General features: G+C 47.7%; 1 protein-coding gene across 1 annotated transcript in view; it reads left to right on the forward strand.

The window, feature by feature from the left end:
- SMAD3 (SMAD family member 3) overlaps positions 1-19,082 on the forward strand; it is a 355,242-nt gene that overhangs the window by 309,082 nt on the left and 27,078 nt on the right. The window contains exon 7 of the mRNA XM_078683044.1: positions 5,274-5,411. Within this exon, the coding sequence (XP_078539170.1) occupies positions 5,274-5,411 (138 nt within the window). The remainder of the gene's footprint in view (positions 1-5,273; positions 5,412-19,082) is intronic.

A 19,082-nucleotide genomic window follows, 5' to 3' on the forward strand; every position in this document is an offset into this window, starting at 1 on the left:
AGAGGGCACATCGCTCACTTGCTCCTAATCCGCCTCCGCGGGGGACCCCCCAGACCGGTCAAAATGCGAATCTTCAATTTTAAAGACCGTGACGGTTTTGGCCGAGGCCTGTAAGCAGCAACACCTCAAATATGACAATCATACGATCATGATCTTCCCCGACTACACTCCCGAGGTCCAGGGTCAGCGCCGATCGTTTGGGAAGGTCAAGCAGAAGTTGCTTGCTCTCAACATACAATACAGGCTCCTCTTCCCGGCGCGCTTGCGAGTTGTGTTCTCCAACAGGATCCTCTTCTTTGATACTCCTGAGGAAGCATGGACATGGGCCACAGGTCGGCTACCGGATTCCATCGCTCGTGAGTGCAACTGGAGGCGCCTGCCAGGATGCCCCAACTCCCTGGCCTCTACGCAACCGTTCACGCAGACACGGCGGTCAGAGGCGAGCCTGCTCGGATTCACCACTGGGCCCCTCTCACCAGCCGACACCTGGGCCGCTCCCCGGTCATGAAGAGATCTGGCTCCTCCGGCCGCTTGGACCCTGGGTGTGCCTCGCCTCTGCCATCGCGGTTGGACCTGCCGGATACAGACCTCTCACGTAGCCCAACGCTTCTCACGGGCCCCGCATGAGCTCGTCTCTGCCTGCTATGCCTGGCTCCGCAGCCGGAGACTACGCATCAGCTCAACACTACTTCAATTCCCGATGTACTTGATGATGCTCATCCTGCTATGAAGAGGGGTCCTCCACGAGTCCCCATCCCTAAGCGTTCTAGTTTGGTTCTTTCTTGGTTCTCCACTGTTAGGGTGACCATTGCTTCTGTTCCTGAAGTATAGGGTGGGGGTTTTGGAGGGGGAGACTGTTGTCCCGAGTTGTATTGTTTGTTTTTGTTGTTTATTGCACCAGCACTTCTGCTCAGCTGCGAAACGAACATGCAGTGATCGACGCTGTACATTTGCGCCCGTTACCCCGCACAAACCCACCACCTCGCCTTTTGCCCAAGCTGGGTGTCCGACCCTTCGCCCAGTCTCTCAATGTCTGACAGCTATACCGGGATGGCATTGCTTCATATTATGTCCTTGAACATTAACGGCTGCTTAGATAAGGTCAAGCGCACTGTGGTCCTGCGATATGCCCAGCGGCACACTGTGGACATATTGATGCTCCAGGAGACCCACCTGCTAGGCAACCACTGTCCCTTTCTAGCGCGCTATGGCTATGGTGGGATCTGGCACTCTGGTTTTACCCAAGGATCACGGAGGATGGCGGTCGTGACACGCCGCGCTCTTCCATTTGTGGCGCGTAATGTAATACATGACTCTGGGGGCTGCTTTTGTTATCTTGGAAGGGAACATTGGAGACCGGTCCCCGAACCTAATCGCTGTATACTCCCGCCCCTCTGCTGCCCTCCATGCTTCAGCTCCTCGCTAGTAGCTGCCCTACCCCCGGGCACGACGGTTGTTGGTGGGGACTTCAATGCGCTTATGGTCCCAGGCCTTGACAATGATGCTCCCCTTCCATCTCCCGAGTTACACAGTCTGCCCTCCTTTCGAGTGTGGCTGCTACTCTGGGCCTCGAAGATGCCGGGAGGCTCTGGCACCGACCACTCATGTACACTCATACATCAGCCTCCCACCACACGCATGCCAGGCTAGATTATCTCTTCCAGCCAGCCTTGGACTGTCGGTCGATTCAGGCCATCACCATCCTTCCCAGAGGCTTATCAGATCACTCCCCAGTATCTATGCAGACTGGCAACCTCCCGGCGTCTTCCCGCCTGATCTGGCGGCTAAACGCCTGGTTCCTCCAGGACAAAGACTACCGGAGACAGATAGGGGACGAGCTCCGCCATTACTTCTTCACTAATCAGGGCTCGGTATCATCTCCTGGCACTCTATGGGAGGCCAGTAAGGCCACCATCCGCCGCTTTGCCAAAGGCCAACTCAAACTCCAACGTACATAACAGGACTCCAACCTCACACTTCTGGAGGCCCAGGCTGTCCTGTTTGAAGCCCAACCACCGGAGAAAAGAACAGAGGACCAGTACGGAAACTGGTATTTCTGAGGGATGAGATCAAGCAGGCCTCCATGGAGGCATCTAAGCTGCTGTGGAGGTCCTCCGTAGCACGAGTGTATGGGTGGGGAGATCGGTGGACTGGCGATATCTGGAAGCACTGTTGTCGTAGATGGATTTTGAGACCCCCTTTCGCAACCTGGTCAGGACACTCTATTGTAAACCAAGAGCCCAGGTGATGGTCAATGGCGCCCCTTCTCCATCAGGAGGGGCACGAGACAGGGGTGCCCCCTTTCGCCCCTCCTTTTCACGTTCACGATGGAGCCCTTTGCTTCTCTTATTCGCACTGACCCGCTTCTCACGGGATGGCAATGGCCCGGCCTGGAAGAGAATAAGATTGCCCATTACGCTGACGACGTTCTGATATTCTTGTCAGATCCAGCTCGATCGGGACCTCGGTGCCTCCGAGCCCTACACTTCTTTATACGAATCTCTGTCCTCCGATTTAATTCGGCCTAATCGGTCCTGGTCCCGCTCCATCTTTCGAGAGAGTGCTTTGATTGGCAGTCGTTGATTCCTCTCCGGCGGCAGTCGTTCAAAGATCTGTGTATCTGGGTGGCCCTCCTTCCTGACCTCGCCTGGTCTCTCAACATCACTTCTCTAGTGAAACGGGTTTGTGCTGACCTCCTTAAGTGGCAAACGCTGCCAGTGAACCCTATGGGCAGAATAGCCCTTTTTAAAATGATGGTTCTGCCAAGATTTCTCTACCTGTTTCAGAACACACCCATCTCCTTCTCATGGTCATGGTTCCGGGAGATCGACGGTTTGGCCACCAAATTCTTATGGGGAGGTTGGAGACTGAGGCTGGCCCTCACCCAGTGTCGGATCCCGGCCTTTGACGGTGGTCTAGGAATGAGGAACCTATATCTATATTATTTGGCGACTCTGCTTTGTACCGTGGTTTTATGGCGGCTGGTCGGACCCGGCATACCGCCTAGAGCTACATAACTTGGGGTTTCTCCAACATTCAGGGGATGCTATATGGGAACGCTATCTCCCACACTCTGCCTGAGTTCACACGTGGGGTGCTTCTGGCCTGGCAAGCCTCCCTGCCCCACACAAAATGGTCAGGCAAATTAACCCGATATACCCCACTGTGGTGTGGAACTTGGCTCAGGGACATTGCCGCTCTCTCTAGCTTTGGAGATTGGGATTTTATTGGGATTTCACAGCTAGGGGATGTCTGGGGTGGGAGCCACATACGCGCTTTCCCGGACCTACAAACTCGGTACTCCCTCCATGCCTCCCAGTTTTGCCACTACCTGCAGCTGTGCCACGCCCTCCATGCTCAAATCTCAGAGGGGACCTCCATACCCGCATATAGTCCACCCAAAGCCCAGGTTATGACTGGCAATTTGGGGAAAGGGGTGATCTCCCACATCTATCGCTCCCTCACAAATAACACCCCCAACTCTCTATCCCAGCTCAGGGGCAAGTGGGAGGGTTGGCTTGGATCCCTGGACGATGCTGATTGGAGGGTTGCGCTGAAGGCTCCCAAAATGGTTACAGCATCAGCGCGGCTCCGACTAGTTCAAATATACTACCTACATGATGCCTACCTCACACCATTGCGTCTTCACCGCGCTGGGCACCAACCTGATGCATTCTGTCCCTGCTGCGGAGACCCCCAGGCCGACTATTACATGGTATGTCTCTGTCCCACAATCACGCGCTATTGGGAGTCGGTAACAGGGGAACTCACAGAGGTTCTGGGTTGGGAGATCCCCCTTAGCCCGATGAACATACTCCTGGGTATTACCGAGGGACTGGATGGCTCCAGAGCTGAGAAACTTTGTTTAAACACGGCTCTGATGGTGGCTAAAAGGGATATTGCGGCCAACTGGCTGAACCCCACTGCTCCCACAATGGCGCGTTGGCGCAGGGGGGTGGATTGGTGCACTGCGCAGGAGCAGCCCATGTATGCGGCCCGAGGCTACCCGAAAAAGTTTCGTAGAGTGTGAGGCAAGTGGATCGGGGTAGTAAAAGATTGAACATTTTAGAAGATCACTTATGGACTTTACATGCTGGGGTACTAATATCTCTTCAACGTTTTGCACTCACAAATGTACTAAGAGCTGGTATCGTTTTTCTTTGCTGCCTTTTCTAAAATCAATAAAAATTGATTATCAATTTTTTTTACAAATATTTATAAATGAAGAATGTATCTCATCAGCACTATCAAGCTTTGTTATCATTCCAGGTGTGGACCACTTGCCCAAATTCAGAGGATTCTAACTCTACCAAGACCAGAAAGTTGGATGAGGAAGCACACATGCAGTATGGAAGCATGGGCAAACTAGCTCTTAAAAGGCAGGATGGATGAATGGACCTGAACAGTCTAGGACTAACCAGCAGACAGGAGATCACATGGCTCTGGCAGGTTTAGTTGTGTGAATAGCAGCCTGACCTGTGGAACCACTTACATTAATGAAGTTTGAATGGCATATAAATGTCTGGAAGCCCCCAGACTTTCAAGCCTGTTCCAGTCCAGTTCCAGTCTCATGCACATGATGCACCCTCTACTAATAATGTGACATTTGGTTAAGGAGTCTTGCGAAAAATATTGACTGTTAGTCTTTTTTTTTCTCATCCTTTACTTCCTCCGCTAACAAATCTACCAGTTGGTTGAGAATTGGAGCAGGTCAGGAAGTGGGGGCGGTATCATAATTATATGTTCACTCGACTACTTGTAGTCTAAGGCTACCCATGCCACCAATTCTGATGATATTCATTAGGTCTTTACACCAATATACTTTGCAAGACTTCCTGTAGTTGAAACCTGCATGGAAGAAGAGTGCACGAGAAGATTGCATGGCCATATATGTGGCGCCATCTTTCCACAATTTTGATTAATAACTTGGGGAAACAGTTTCCCAATTCAATTACTAAGTGGTAGGATACACTTTTGTTGGGAATATGATGATCTTGGACGAGGAGTAACATTCGCCATAAAGTTATAGTTCTGTAATTTTTTCATACTCTCATATGTCAACTGCTCATACTGCAATTTCAGTCAAAAATTGACCTCAAGCTGACAACTTGATTCATTGTTTTTTCTCCTTCGGTGTTGTTAAACCACTCGTGATGTGTGTGTATACATAGTCTTATGCAAAAAACAAAAACATATTTAAAATTCATACGTAGATTCAAGAGTTTCTTCTAAAATCAATTCTCTTGTAATCTGAATCTCTACTATGTTCTCAGGACGAGGTGTGCGGCTGTATTACATTGGTGGAGAAGTCTTTGCTGAGTGCCTCAGTGACAGTGCCATTTTTGTTCAGTCTCCAAACTGTAACCAACGATACGGCTGGCATCCAGCAACCGTCTGCAAGATTCCTCCAGGTAACTGACTGCTCAAACATCTGTAATAGAGTTCTCAGTCTTGTGTAGAAATACACAAATTATTGCAAACAGTGTTCTTTGTCTGTATATCTGTTTACTTTATGTCGCACCTTCAACCCAAAGAACTTCTAAAAAAAAGTGCTGCTTCTAAAAAAAGTGCAAATAAAGTTTATTGAAAATGTTAAATTACTTTAGCCCTGCATGTTTGTGTAGCAGATGTACGGAGACAATAATTCCTCTAGTTTTCATTCTGTGATAGGCAGATAAATAGATACTCGTCATCTTAATTATGATTTTTTTTTACTCCTTTAACCGAATTAGTAGCACCCAAGGGGTAAAACGATCATTGTACAAGCCTAGAGCAAACGAATAGATCCTAAAAATAAAAAAGAAAACTTTTTTTTTTTATTTTAAAAGCCCATAAATGGCAGATTCCACAGCATTCCGACATGCCCCCACTACATCAACTCCGTCTTCTTCACTCAAGCCCCCAACTTCTCTGGTTGTGAGTGCAGAATTGTTATGCTCAGGATAGAATTGAGGGGCTGGACTAAGACTGTCATAGTCTTTAACTTGTATATAATATTACATGCCAACGTATTTAGTACCAGATATTGTATATTCCAGTGCCTTATTCGTGGTAGGAATGGTGGCAGCATGGCGTTCATCTTATGGTCATCATGGTCTGGCAAGAGTAATACAGTTTACCACTTTACATATTTTATGTTGGATATATATCTCTGAAAGCAACCGATGCTGCAATAGACCAGGCTGCTTGAGGGTAAATGTTTTTCAGGGGTAGCATGGACTACATGACTTTTCAGGAGGCAAGCTCCATTTCCCTAGTAGCGAAGGAGAGCTTTTACATTTAATGAATAGCCTTTAAGCAGTCCAGTCAGAAATTGAGATCCTTCCCAACCTCTCGATTCTCTAGCAAGGCGTCCTGCTGAGATTAAGTTCTGAATATCTCCTCTGATTCTGGGCAATACTGAGGAACTCTTTTAAAGACACACAATGTTATTTGTGAAGATCTGCTTTTTAATAATTACGAGACCAAAGAGAGAAATCGTATCCTGGTCATTTAAATGATTTTGGTGTCAGTGTGAGGTGTTACAGGGATTATCACCTTTGCTTAACCTTTAATACATACTTCAAAGCTTGCAAAGTGTCCTACACCTTTCCAAGAGCTCCTTTCACACAAACTACATACACATAGATTAAAATCAAAACTGCTTATGGATACTTCTAACCACCCTGTCAGCTTCCCCCAGGCGACCGGCTAGATTCGGTTGGGGAGAGATGCATGCAGGAGCACTGCACAGGACAGTTTAAAGCCAAGCTTAAACCCCTGTCCTACATTTCTCCACACCATGATGAAAATGAAATGCATATTTAAGTTATAGGCCTAAAGACCATACCTATAACCATGTTCCACCTAGAGCAAAGTGTGCTTATTGATGAAGACGGGTGAGGGCTTCCACTCACTAATAACACACTATCCGGGAAGCCCTGAAGTATAGGACCTCCATATATATTTCTTTGGTCCTGACGAAAGCCATAGACACTTAGTGGCTATCCCAGGCCGAAACATGTCGACCCGACCACTAGGTGTCGTGGACCAGTGACCCATCCACTAAACACTACTTTGTTTTTAGACTTATCCCTATCCCAATAAAGATTCACCTAAAGGATAGGAGACCATTTTAATCAATTCAGCACTGTCAACATCCAGACAGTCTCCCTTCTGGTGGAGGCTTTGAGGTCACTTGTAGAATGGGACACTCAAGTGACCATACCAGATGATGACGCTATCCACCGAACCACACTAAGCGGAGATTACATACACCACAGTTTAACATGTGGTTGAGGGTCACCAAGGCTGCTACCACTGCGTTGGCAGGGGGAGTGTCTACACTGGATATCTGTCAGGCATCTACATCAGCATCATTGCACATGTTCTCGAAGCACTAGTGCCTCAACAGTCACGTCTGTTAAGATCAGAATGTTGGCGCTCAGTCGTGAAATACTTTTTAGTCTTAGCAATTCCGCAGATCCACTGCCTTGGGTGGTATGGCTTTGGTATCTAGTCATAAGCTGAGCAATCTGCGGTTAGAAGTATCCGTCAGAAGAACAAGTTACTTACTTCAATAATGCTTTTTCTGGTGGATACTCTATCAGCGCAGATTCCTCACTGTCCACCTACCTCTCCTTATTGTTGACAGTCTCCTCCATCTAAAAACATCCCAATTTAGGAACTGCACACTGGATTGTTAATTTCTCCAATAGGCGGACAAATTCATGAAAGAAACTGAAATCAGTGGGCATGGCTGGCACTTATCTGCAGCTCTATTTCTGGAGCAGAGTGACATCAATGTGAAGTTGCATGGTGCCACCTACTGGTAAGCAGGGGCACTGCTTTTTAGTTTTCTGGTTCCGGTTGGCGCGTTTGGGAAATTGACTGATGAGGAATCTGCAGTTGGACTGAAAGACCATTGCTGAAGGTAAGTAACTGCTTCACATCTAGTACCTTACATTTATGTGAATGTGGCATGCACTGACACCACATCACACTGAGTAATGAAAACAAGGCTAAACAATGCTTCCAACAGACGGGGATCTTACGTCTGGAGGTAGATCTGGTTCTCCTTTTCTTATGCCTCGAGGGATAGCTTCCTCTGGATGCAATGCAGTCGACTTCTGTCTCTGTAAGGGACCATAAAGTCAGATCCTCTTTCTATCTTTGTAAAAAAACATTTCCAGGCATACTCTCAATGCTGGCTGGTCTCAGGAACATGCATCTCAGGGAGACAAAGAAGACAGACTGAAAGGGTGTCTGTTTTAGTCTTCATTTTGCCACATGAAGGGCAAGGATCAAACAGAGAAGTCATCTTTTTGACAGCAAAAGGGACATTTCTGTTAGAAACTGTTAGCTCCTCACTCCAACAGGTGTAAGACGTCGAGTAAAATGGAACTAAGGAGGTTTTAAGATAAAACATTTTGACAAAAAGCCAAAAAAGTAAGAGCTGAGACTCCAGGGTCCTGACTGAAGGAGCCGGAAAGAACAACTGACCTAACTGTTAACTGTCACCACTGAGGCATGACTGCAGGCTAGGGGTCATGGCTGCCTTAAAGGCACGGTACCAGTTATTTTATGCTGTTCTGTGTTTTTCCAATGCAGCCCATGTGCTAACAATGCCTACTCTATTACTTTGCCGCTTGTGCAGTTCAATAAAGAGAGTATGAGTGTCTCTTTGTTCTCCTGTTTTTTCTTCCTATAAGTGTATATAAAGGAATTAAAAAGTATTTGTCTATTGATGCAAATGCAATTTTTGGAAGCATTGTTTAGCCTTATTTTCATTAAGGTTGCATTGTCTTACTTGTGGAAATATTATATATGTATATATATAAATCCTCATCACAGTCATAAGCACTGAATATTCCCGCCTATATATATATATATATATATATATATATATATATATATATATATATATATATATATATATATATATATTTTTTTTTTTTATGTTCTCTGGGATACCCGTACATGGGTGGGACTATTCAGTGCTTATGACTTTGATGAGGATACCCCTTGAAGAGAACTAGGATTACAGGTAAGTAACTTATCCATATTTCTTAATTTAGGAAGTAATTCTGCACAAATATATGCTTGCTCTTCCAGGTTGCTGTCCTGTAGATTCCATCTAGGAAAACTCCAGCAACTGCCGTTTTTTTGTTTAAATATCTTTATTTGTATTTTACTTTTTAACATGACTGTCATCATTTATTCGTAGAAGTATGTTTGAATGTTGATATCAGAAATACAGATCCATGTGCAGAATAGCATTATATATTACAGTAATACGTAAACACAAATGTGCCATTCACCATTACCGACATTTATATCATACATGAGAATATGTACTAGTACCTCTGTGTGCCATTGTTCACAGTATAGCTACATCACAGTTTATAAATTAGTGTAGTTGCTATTCACTTCTTACGCTGAATGCATCTTATCTGAGCAATCATGACAGGATCTCACGCATGTGCACCATATTCATACAAAACTTTGTCAGTTGGGCCTTATTGTCTATTCCCTGCTTAATAGGAGAAAGGACTTAAATGATGATAGAGCACAGATAATGATCACCAATGAATACCAACAAATCTCATTTTAAAAACACATTCAAAGTAAACTGAAACTTAGAACATATAAAGAATATCTGCCATCCATTAAATACAAACAATAGCTATTGTGCATTATTATTAAAGATGTTCTCGTTACATTGCTGCGTAGCCACATATCTGGCGAATAGTTGAAATATTGCACACAACAGGGCATAATAATTTGCCAGCAACCAGGACCTTCATGCCTGAGGGCGGGTGAGGTGCAGGTGTCTATCTATAGTCCAGGGGGGATGACATTTACCAATTTTACGGATTTTGAGACGTATCAACTCCCCTTGGCTAAGAGATGGAGGGCTGGTGGGTTCGTCACTGATTTACTAATGAGGCGAAATCAACTGCTAACGGGTTGCCAGCCTGCAAGGCAGCAAGCAACGTGTTCCAACTCTGTGCAATGTGAAACTTGCAAAGTCCTGCTGTCTCCTCTCTATGCAGTGCCGTACTTTGCACCTGTGCCCATATTATAAATGAGCGCTTCCAACTAAGTATCTCCGGGGAAGCTGCATTTTTCCATTTTTTTATTATGAGACATTAGGCAGTAATGAGAACCAGATCTCAGAACTTTGAGGTGACTAGTTTTTTGGGATCTGGTGAAAAGCCCTAGAAGGCAAACTTCCCATGACAATGGAATCACCGTGTTTGTACATGAAGCTAGCGTTGTGACTACCTCTCACCAATAACCCTGAAGGGATGTGCAAGCCCACAGCATATGCAGCAGGTCTGCATCGAGATGCTGACAGCGTTGACATGCAGAAGTGACAGTGTGGCCCACAGCATATGCAGCAGGTCTGCATCGGGATGCTGACAGCGTGGACATGCAAAAGTGACAATGTGGAAATATCTATTTAAAATGTCCGGCGAGAGATATGCCCTTTGTACGATATATGTTTGAATAAGCTTGAATCTCGAGTTCCTGGGTATATTCCTAGCGTCCGCTAATATGGCATACCACACCTTGTCTGTCGAAGGCTGACCTCTGTCTGCCTCTTATCTGATTTTAAGTTGTTGCATCGGCCTCAGTGTGTGTGTGAGAAGTACCTCTGTCATCCAATGCACCACATGTGACCCTGCTCCCATTACGTGTAAGTTTTTTACTAACAGATGCGTCGGTGGCTCAATTGCCAGTGTGTAACAGAAATTGGCTCGCTAGCAATTCCTTGTCTTCAACTAGCATCTCGATAGTTAATAATGCGCCGTCCCTATATAATTCGCCCAATGTGTCGAGCTCTGCCGCATGCCAGGCCGTCAGAGCTGCCTCCGGGGTACCCAACCTGCCCCTTGGTGTCCCCATCAATGGTAAAATCGGGGCATATGGAAGTGTCTTGCGGGTGAGAAATAAACTTCTTTAATAGCATTTATGGGCTAATCCCAAGTGTAACTGTGGTGGCCGTGGGAATTTGGCGATGGGGTGAAACAGATGACAAACCTGGGGGTGGGTCCAGGGCTGATGCGTGGTTGCTGTGCCTTTCAGGCACCTATTGTTCAACCACTTCATCGCCCATTGAAGCTTGGCTGCTAAATAGTACAGTTCCATATTAGGGACCGACAACCCACCCTGGCTAATGGGAGCATACATCTTCCACAAAGCGATACGTGGACTTTCTGTCTTCCATATCCAGTCCCGGGATATTTGCTCTAGGTCTCGGAATGTTTTGGTTAGGATATAAAGTGGGAGATTTGAGAAATAATACAGCAGTTTGGGGAGTGCTATCATTTTCAGCTAGGTGATACAGCTTATTACAGTCAACGCAAGTGTCTTCCAGAATTGCGATTAAGTTCGTATGGCTGATATCGCTCTCGTCAAATTGCCCTCCATTAAGTCTTCCGGCGAGCGATATATAAAAACACCCAGATATCTGATGTGGTGGGGTACCATGTAAGGGGTGTACCATTTAGAGAGACAGCTACCTCTGGCGTGTTAGCACTGAATGAATAGATCCCCGATTTAGCCCAATTTACCCGGAGCCCTGACTTCTCCTCAAAGAACTTAAGTATGTCTGCGACCGATGCCGGGATTGCAGTGATATCCCGAAGATACAACAACAGATCATCCGCGTACAGGGAAACGGCATGCAGCCCATATCTCAACCGTATCCCCCACTCCTCGCCATCTCTCTGGAGCAGCATTGCTCCTAAAGGCTCCATAGCTAGGGAGAACAACAACGGAGATAGTGGACACTCTTGACGAGCCCCTTGTCTCACCCCTATGCAATCTGATATTAACTTGCCTGTACGGACCCGGACTGTAGGTCGCTGGTACAATAAACAAACCATATTTAAATAGTGTTCCCCTCCAGCGACTGCTCAGTTGCTCAGATGTGAGTCCCTTGCTCACTTTGCCACTGGATTCAAGCAAGCCCGGCTGAAGACGGCTGTAATGCCAGAAACCGGTACTGGGAAACTTGATTCCGGTCCAGGGAAGACATGGCTTGGCAGCTCGGGCTGGACTGTTCCCATGAGGCACAGGGTCAGACTGATTTGCATATGGCCATGTCTGAACTGGGGTGGCGGAGTGAGCTAAAGAACGGTGATGGATTGAACCCAGATCAGTTGACTGGGGGTGAGTGTTTGTATTGTCAACACTCAGTCCATCATCCCCTTTGGTTTTTCTTTGTTCCCCCTAAGTTGGCAGGGTATGCTCAGACGTGAGTCCCTTGCTCACTTTGCCACTGGATTCAAGCAAGCCCGGCGGAAGACGGCTGTAATGCCAGAAACCGGTCCTTGGAAGCTTGATTCCGGTCCAGGGCAGACATGGCTTGGCAGTTAGGGCTGGACTGTTCCCATGAGGCACAGGGTCAGACTGATTTGCATATGACCATGTCTGAACTGGGGTGGCGGAGTGAGCTAAAGAACGGTGATTGATTAAACCCAGATCAGTTGACTGTGGGTGAGTGTTTGTATTGTCAACGCTCCGTCCATCATCCCCTTTGGTTTTTCTTTGTTCCCCACCAGCGACTGCCTTGTGGGATCTCCATTGATAATTGTACATTTTTGAATAAATCTCCACTGCATGTATGGCGAATTAAACACTTCAATTTATGTATTTGTCCATAGAATTATACACACTGAGTGCTATCGTCCATATGATAAGCAGCACCCTTTATACGCCTATCCAAGGGACCATTTTTCCTAAATGTAGACTATTAGAATTCCACATGAGACTATTTCAAAACTGAATTGCAGCATCTCGTGCAAATATAAAATGCCTACCACTAAGAAAAAAGTGCAGCCTGAAAATAAACACCAGTCTCTTTAAGGCTCCAAGATCTTTCCTCCCTGTGATATATTGCACTGACAGATGCCTCCCAATCGGCTCTTTTTTTCAGCATGAGAGAGAAGGGACACCGAACATATGAGTAGTTACACACCCATGTTTATTCAGTGAAGTTTCACTTTGGATTTAGTATTTTTCATCGTTACTCAATGGGTTTTACATCTTACTACCAACAAGGTTATTTTTTTCATATTTTGATAGAGAATTTTCTGTCAGAAACGCCTTCCTTGTCGAACTCCCCTACTATGGGAGAAAAAAGGTAGGTACAGAATACAAAGTGTGTGGTGGTGTCATCCACCTGCGCATTCAGTTAAAGAATGTGAATTCTCCCTACTAATATCCAAGAGAACATTTGTAGAGAGAATTCACATGAAGGCATCAGTCTATGAGGAAAATTGAACTCAGGGACTGAGAGGATAAGTTGGAAGAATAAGGCGGCTATTAAATCCGCTCTACTACCAGCTTCAGAAATGGATCCAGCACCTGGAAAAGACTTCCACAGAGGGAAATTTAAAGAAAGAAGGTTGAATAAAAAAGGACATGAATGCTTTCTTTCAATGTCCTTCTAGGTCAACATTCGAAGGGGAAGACATCGCTGTCGAAGGCTTCGACCCCGAGGTGCTCACCTTTGAAGTTTAACTCGTTACAGATATTGACCTATCGGCACCATCGAAAATCTTCAGCGTCAAGCCATTCCAGAATGATAGTGACCCACACTCCCTTGCCATCGATGATCTCCTGTACAACATCACATTCACCATCATTACCCATGACGTTTATACAATCAATACACTAAATGCTGCCTTTATATTCTGCAAGTTTGAATAACCACATTACTCGACATCACCAAGATTGATGCTGAAATCCTCCGTTTCTCCAACACCAAGAGACTTAGGCTCCAGCTTGATGAACCAAAACTACTTCCTTTATGTTCTGCAAGGTATGTTATTGCCCACCCTGCCCAAGGGAGGGATAACAGGGAGACAGGAGCCAGCATGCTTTGCTCCTCTAGAGAGGGAATGTAAGCGTACAGGTACTAGAGGCAGGAAATTTCACAGAACGGTCACCTTTAAAGAACGCAAGAGATACTGTCCTCCTAGGAAGATACCTTTGATGAAACTTGGGAATTAGTCAATTCTTCCTTGATGATCTCTCTCGACACAGGCAGCAAGACTGCAAGGCGATGCTAATGGAAAGCTCCTTTGTCCTGAACCAAGTTTTCTGATAGATACATCTGCCGTGTGGATTCCTCACCTTGTGAATATCCCCTGCGTCAGCAACATTCGGAAATTCTTTTTGTAGCTTTGTGCCGACGTGGACCCGGACGTCATAGAGGCACGGCATCGCTCGCGACTCCGCTGACGTCACCGACGCCTATATTAGGCCCACGCCGGCGTGATGACATCTGTATCCTTTTTTCCACGTCGTCGACGCTAACGGTTTTGCAGCGTGAATCTTTCTGGATTCACTATGCAGTGCATATTCCGCAATCTGGTGGTTGGGTCCGGAATCGTAGTCTTTTTTCTCTTTTTTTTTTTTTGTCGTAGCCCAGGTGGGCGTCGACGTCCCACTATTTGGTGTACCTTCGGTGACGTCGGCGTGCTTCCGGCGGAAGCTACCACCCGTGGGCTCCATCTTCAGATTATTTTTTCCGCCATTGGGTCTGGATCGTCGCGTGAAGCTCCAGAAGTTTCGGAGGAGGAAAGGAGAAAATACAGCATCTCTTCAACGGTGAAGACCTGAGAAGATCGAGAGAAGAGGACCATTAGGGAAGAGACGACGAAGAAAGGAGAGAACTTCGAAATCTTCGACGTCCTTGGAGGAATGCGCACCCAGGGGGCCCCCTGAGCGCAGGGATGTACAAGGCGCCCTTTAAATTCTGCAAGAACTGCCACCACAAGTTCGCACAGAAGGACCTGCACCCAGTCTGCAACCTCTGCCTGCCAATCGACCACGAGAGCAGAGACTGCAACGCCTGCTCCGTCTTCAAGCCGAAGACACTCAGAGTTCGAGAAAGACAGAGGACGGCTTACCACACGATGCTGGGCAAGGGCCAAGCCCCGGCGCTTTATGAACTTGGCCTCTCCACCGACGACGAGGACAACATCGCCGAAGGCCCAGATGACTTCACGGTCGCTGAGACCGATAAGAAAACGCCTGATAAGGTAGGAGAGTCTACGACCCCGAAAACTCCCACAGGGCCTCGAAAACCAGAGGCAGACTCCCGAAAGTCTGAGCCCAGAGCCTCGAAAGGAGCACCGGCGCCGAACAAATCGACGACCGAAGCTGGATCCTCCGAAAAAGAGCCCAGCGGATCCTTCGAGAAGGACTCCCGGAGGCCGAAGACCAGCGAAAAGCAAAGGTCATCGAAGCAAGCCCCCGAAAAAGGGCCTTCGACTTCGACGTCGAAAGAAAAGGAGCCGAAGAAAGTTTCGACGTCGACAACGCCGCTGAAAAGAGCGGCCGAAACGCTCGACGACGAACAGGCCGCAGAGATGCAGAGAAAGGGAAGAAGGCTCGAGGCCGAAATGGAGAACATCCTTCAGAGAAAGAAGGACTTCGATGAAAAAATGAGAAGTTACAAGATCCCCTCGAAGCCGGCACCGACCGTCGCTGAGGTACAGGAGCTCGAGGAGTTCGACGTCGAAGAGCCGCCGAAAACTCCGGAACCTTCGGAGCACGAAGAGGAGGAAGACCTCTACTACACAGAAGGGGATTACGGGGAGCAGCTGTCAAGCTACGGCTCAGGTTCCTCGACGGCCCAAGACCAGGAATGGCAGGACATCGAGGCCGAAAACCCAGAGGAGGCGGTGGAAACATACCCCTCGAGGCCTTCGCCATCGGATGACATTGGGGCATACAATGAGGTGGTCAGAAAGGCGGCAGCAGCTTATGGAGTTAAGCTGGAAGAGGAGAAGCCAAAAGCAGACTTCCTGCTCGAGACATTGCTCCCCATACAGACAAGAAGCCAGTTCTTGCCCATGCTCAAGAGTATCACAGACCAGGGGAAGAAAGCCTTCAAGGACCCGGCTACATGCAGATCAGTAACACAGAGGACGGAGAAGAAATCCAAATTCTCCTCCCAGGGCCCAGCTTACATTAAGGGATCCGTCACAGCAGATTCTATAATCGCTGCAACGGCCAGGAAAAGGGCAAACGTCCCAACAACGTCTGGACCTCCACCTGACAAAGAAAGCAGGAGGATGGATCTAACTGGCAGGAAAATTGAGAGGAACGCCGCAACGCACTGGCGGATGGCGAACTCTAACGCCCTCCTGAATAGGCATCAATACCAGCACTGGGATGAGATGGGACAGTTGCTCAAGCACCTCCCGGAACAATACCGTGAGAGGGCATCACACCTTGTGGAATAGGGGAAGAGCATCGCCAATTCGTGCCTGAAGACAGCCTTGGATGGGGCAGAAACATCCAGCAGACTGATGGCTATAGGCATCACAGAGAGAAGGCAAGCCTTGCTCAGGATCTCAGGCTTCAAGGCTGAGGTTCAGAACAACATCCTGAACACACCCTTCAACGGCGAAACACTATTCGGAGCCCCAGTTGATGAGAAGCTCACCCAACTGAAGAAGGACAACGAGACGGGAAGGTCCATGGGGGGCCCTGCAGTTCAGGGGGATGAGAAGGGGCACTCCTACACGGAGGCCGAACGGCAGAGGTGGAAGTCAGCGAGGAGATTCTCATCAGAGTTTCCACCAGGGGCAACAGAGTGACAACCAAGGCCACCAGGGCCAGCAGAGGCAAAGCTGGAACTACCAAAACAGGGGCCAGTCCTTTCGGTCAGGAGGAAATGGACGGGGCCAGAGAAGGAGAGGCGGTGAACAACCCCCCTCTAAGTGACTTCACACGGGAGGAGGTGCTCCCACACCCAAACCCTCCGGGGGAGGAGCACGGAAAAACAAAGAAGAGAGGGCTACACGGACAAGACACAAAGGAACATGTAACGCCGGTAGGAGGAAGATTGAGATTTTTTCTCCAGGAGTGGAGAAAAATAACAACAGACAAGTGGATACTCAATATTATGCAGTTCGGATACTGCATAGAGTTGGAAAAGAGGCCACCAAACAGAAAACCAAAGAAAAGACAGCACTCTGGAAGAGAGCTGCAACTACTGCAAGAGGAAGCACAAGAACTCCTCCTCAAAGCGGCCATCGAACGAGTTCCTTTCAAAGAACGGAACAAGGGAGTATACTCAAACTTCTTCCTAGTGCCAAAAGTGGACGAAAGTCTAAGACCCATCCTGGACCTACGGTTCCTAAACAAATACGTCAAAACTCAAAAATTCTAAATGACGTCCCTACAAGAGGTCATCCCACAGATAAAGGCCGGGGACTTCTTGTCCACCATAGACCTCAAAGATGCGTACCTGCACATCCCCATGAACGGGCAGCACAAGCACATGCGAAGGTTCACAGTAAACAAGGATCACTACCAATTCACGACCCTGGCTTTCGGCCTAAAGTCCGCACCAAGGGTGTTGACCAAATGCCTCGCGGCAGTGGCCGCATACCTAAGAAGAAAGGGGATACACGTGTACCCCTACCTCGACGACTGGCTAGTAAAGGCAAGCTCCTACAGGACATGCAAAGAGCATGCGGAACAGGTGACAAGAACGCTAGCAAGCCTGGGTTTCTCCATACACTGGGGCAAATGCTCGATGGAACCAGAGCAAGTGAAGATCTTCCTGGGAGCCCAGATCGACACCGTCCAATGCAGGGTCTTACCGAGAGAAAAGAGAACGCTCAGCCTACTGAGGGAGAAACGTCACTACCAGAAGGGGCGAGCTCTGACAGTGAGGACTGTGAGCAAGATCTTGGGGATGATGGCATCATGCATACACCTGGTCCCCAATGTACGCCTACAAATGAGACCACTCCAAGAGTGGCTGCAACATCAATGGTCACAAGCTACAGGAAGTTGGGAGGATCTAGTGGTTGTAACGCACAGGGTGCAGGAAGAGATAAGGTGGTGGACCAAGGAGAGAATAACATAAGGGAAACCTCTAACACCACCGGACCCAACAGTGACCATCACCACAGACGCATCCCAGAAGGGGTGGGGCGCACACATGAACAGGCTCAGAGTGAGGGGTCTGTGGAGCCCTACAGATGCAGTCAGGCACATCAATTAACTGGAACTGAAAACTGTGTTGCTAGCCCTCAAGGCTTTTCAGAAACACCTGTACAACCAGAAGGTGCTAATACAAACAGACAACACCACAACAATGTTTTACATAAACAAGCAGGGGGGAACTCAATCATTCCCTCTGTCAAGCTTGGCACAGGAGATCTGGAAATGGGCTATACCACTAGAAATAGACCTGCTAGCCATACACCTGCCAGGGAAGGACAATGTAGAAGCAGGCAGACTTCAGCGTCCCACGAGTGGGAACTCAACAGTCAGGAAACAAAGAGACTATTCAGGAAATGGGGCACGCCAACAATAGACCTATTTGCAACACACCGGAATGCAAAATGCCAATACTTTGCATCCAGGCAACCAGAGGCACTGTCCCAGGGGAATGCCCTATGGATAAGCTGGTCAAAAACATTTGCCTACGCTTTTCCCCCGATACCACTGATCCCCAGGGTTCTCAACAAATGCATGAAGAGCAACATGACCCTCATCCTTGTGGCACCACAATGGGCCAGACAGACCTGGTATTCTCAGATAATGGAGATGGCGCAGGGGCCATCCCACAAGTTCTCAAAAAGAAGAGACCTACTCTCCATGGAAAATGGAGAAGTTCTACACCCAGAGCCAGAGAGCCTCAACCTCTCAGCCTGGCTCCTGAGGACTTAGAATTCGCACACCTAAAACTACCAGAAAGCACCCTGCGGGTGCTGCGAGAGGCAAGAAGGCCCAGCACACGCAAGTGCTATGGGGAAAAATGGAAAAGATTCACTCAATGGTGTTGCAAGAAACAGCTCCAAAGGAAACTAACCAAGGAATCCACGGTGCTAAGGTACCTCACGCACCTAAATAAGGCTAAGCTAAGCTCAACCTCGCTGAGGGTGCACCTGGCAGCGATTGTGGCATACACAAGAGGAGAAACGGGGAGAAGCTTCTTTACATCCCAAGTCGTAAAAAGATTCCTGGAAGGAGCTAAAAGAATAGCGCCGCCAAAGAGAATGCCGCCACCGGCCTGGAACCTAAATGTGGTACTGACGGAGCTCATGAAAGCACCTTTC

This window comes from Lissotriton helveticus, chromosome 3_1 (genome assembly GCF_964261635.1).
Source record: "Lissotriton helveticus chromosome 3_1, aLisHel1.1, whole genome shotgun sequence".
Classification (NCBI taxonomy): Eukaryota; Metazoa; Chordata; class Amphibia; order Caudata; family Salamandridae; genus Lissotriton; species Lissotriton helveticus.